Source organism: Saccostrea cucullata, unplaced genomic scaffold, assembly GCF_032062105.1.
Source record: "Saccostrea cucullata isolate Sc308-1 unplaced genomic scaffold, CSIRO_AGI_Scuc_v1 ctg22550, whole genome shotgun sequence".
Classification (NCBI taxonomy): Eukaryota; Metazoa; Mollusca; class Bivalvia; order Ostreida; family Ostreidae; genus Saccostrea; species Saccostrea cuccullata.
In genome coordinates this window covers 2384-4623 of record NW_026931075.1, presented here as the reverse complement: position 1 = coordinate 4623, position 2240 = coordinate 2384, and the positions used below count along the sequence as shown (strand labels likewise).

Genomic DNA, 2240 nt, shown 5'->3' with positions numbered 1-2240 from the left:
CCCCGATAGCCCGCTTCAGCGGGCAGTCAGTAAAACTCCTTTCACCCCTACAGCCCGCTGTAGCGGGTATTTAGACAGTTTGAATTTTACCGCCAAATTTTTCATATACTGAAAGCAAAATACGAATCTGCGGCTTATAAATTAAAAGTAGCTATGTAAACAAACAAAAATGGATGCCAGATTGATGTTTTACGATTGTGGATGATGTAAATTGTGGCATTTAAACATTTTTTTTCTATGAAGTCGATTTCAAAATGTCGGACGTTGAGAGCGATTCGGACGAGTGGTCTGATGCTGAATATTTCGATGACTTGGGGGCATTTGATTTGGTAAATTTAAACGAAAGTGAAAGAGATCAGATAGAACGAATAATTGAAGATCGTAATTCTTCAGATGAAGAGGAAAATGAGGTGTACAATGGCTACACACCACCTGAAAATTTTGTTTGGACTGACGAGTTTTCGGTAAGATGTCGACTTCCGTATTCAGAGAAGCCAGGACCTGTTCGTGTGTTAGATAGTTCAGCATCTGTGCTCAATTACTTCCAAATTTTCTATTCGGACGAAATTTTTAATCATATTGTGGACAGTACGAACAGAAATGCCAATAAAAAGAGAAGAGAAGATGCTAATAACAACAAAGGTGTGTGGAATGATGTGACTATAGATGAAATCAAAGTGTTTTATGGAGTGTTGATCATGATGGATGTTATCAAGCTGGACAGAGATGATCTCTATTGGAAGGAGGATGAAAAGTACTTTATGTTGGGAACAAGAATATCAGATGTCATTAGCAGAGACCGGTTTATGCAAATCAGAAGGTATTTGAATTTTTCTATAAGTGAAGAAGATGGTTTGGAACACCGTAACGACAAGCTATCCAAAGTAAGATACATGCTCGATAAAATACGCAATTCTTTTAAATCTGAATACATTCCTCATGAAGAAATTAGTGTTGATGAATCTATGGTACCTTTTAAGGGAAGGTTGTCTTTTAAACAGTACATGAAAGATAAACCATGTAAATTTGGAATTAAATTCTGGATGCTTGCGGATGCCACTAGTGCGTACTGTTGGAATTTTGATGTATATGTCGGAAAGTACGGAACTGAAATTAATCGTACATTTGGTCTCAGTGCCCATGTTGTGATTGACTTGCTTCGTGGGTTAGAAAACAAAGGACACTGTGTCTTTACTGACAATTTTTACACTAGTCCTACATTAGCGCACTACCTGACAACAATTGGTACCTGTCTGTGTGGAACTGTCAGACCGAATCGTCGTGGGTTTCCACAGGATCTTGTAAAATCAAAATCAGAAGCTCGAAGACTTCCTAGAGGCTATTACGATTGGAGACAGTGTGATGACATGATCGCTACGTGTTGGAAGGATAAGAAAATGGTTTACTTTTTGTCTACGTGTCATATACCAGAAAAGGAAAACTTGACCGTGAAGCGGTACAATAAAGACGGAAGTACAACCGAGTTCCCAGACGTACCATCAGGAGCAGCATATTCTAAATACATGGGCGCCGTGGATCGCAATGATCAAGTGACAAAGTTGAACAAATCAAAAAAAACTATGCGTTGGTATAGGAAAATTGAAAGGAAACTCCTTGAACTTTCCATATACAATGCTTATGTCCTTGAGGGAAGTGTCGTTGAACATAATAGCCCTGGGAAAAGGAAGCGTGACCTTTTAAAGTTCAAATTGGATCTTGCGCATGAACTTATTGGGCAACGACGTATTCGCAAAAGGGCTGGAAGGTCTAGATCTGCAACATCGAATCAACTCCTCAGACTGGATGGTCTAAATCACTTACCTGATGTTGGAGAAGGGAAAGATCATGTGTGTGTTGTGTGCAATGAAAGGCATTTGAAATTCAAAGAAAGAAATCCAGGTGTCTCCTATGCTGAAAATCCATTCAAAAGGTGTAAAACCACAATTAAATGTGAAAAATGTGAAAAATATCTTTGCTGCAACACTAAAAACATGTGTTTCAAAGAGTATCATTCAAAAGTGTGTTATTAAATGTATGTTGAATGGACTTGGATTGATTGACAAGTTTATTGAATTGAAAAATTACCCAGTTTTACCTAAGTTTATTACCTGGTCACTTATATTCATCTATTTATTTATTTATTTAATTATTTATTTATTTATTTTTTATTTATATGTTATGAATGAAATTGAATATGTGTACCATGTTTTGTTGATTAATTATGAATAAAAACTTGTAAT

At 36.7% G+C, this 2240-nt stretch overlaps 1 protein-coding gene across 1 annotated transcript; it reads left to right on the top strand.

Annotated features, from left to right (window-relative positions):
• The first annotated feature begins 254 nt into the window (after nt 1–254).
• LOC134231338 (piggyBac transposable element-derived protein 4-like) lies at nt 255–2030 on the top strand. The gene has a single exon (XM_062713290.1). It carries the CDS (start codon nt 255–257, stop codon nt 2028–2030), a length of 1776 nt encoding a protein of 591 aa, XP_062569274.1.
• Nucleotides 2031–2240: the final 210 nt, after the last annotated feature.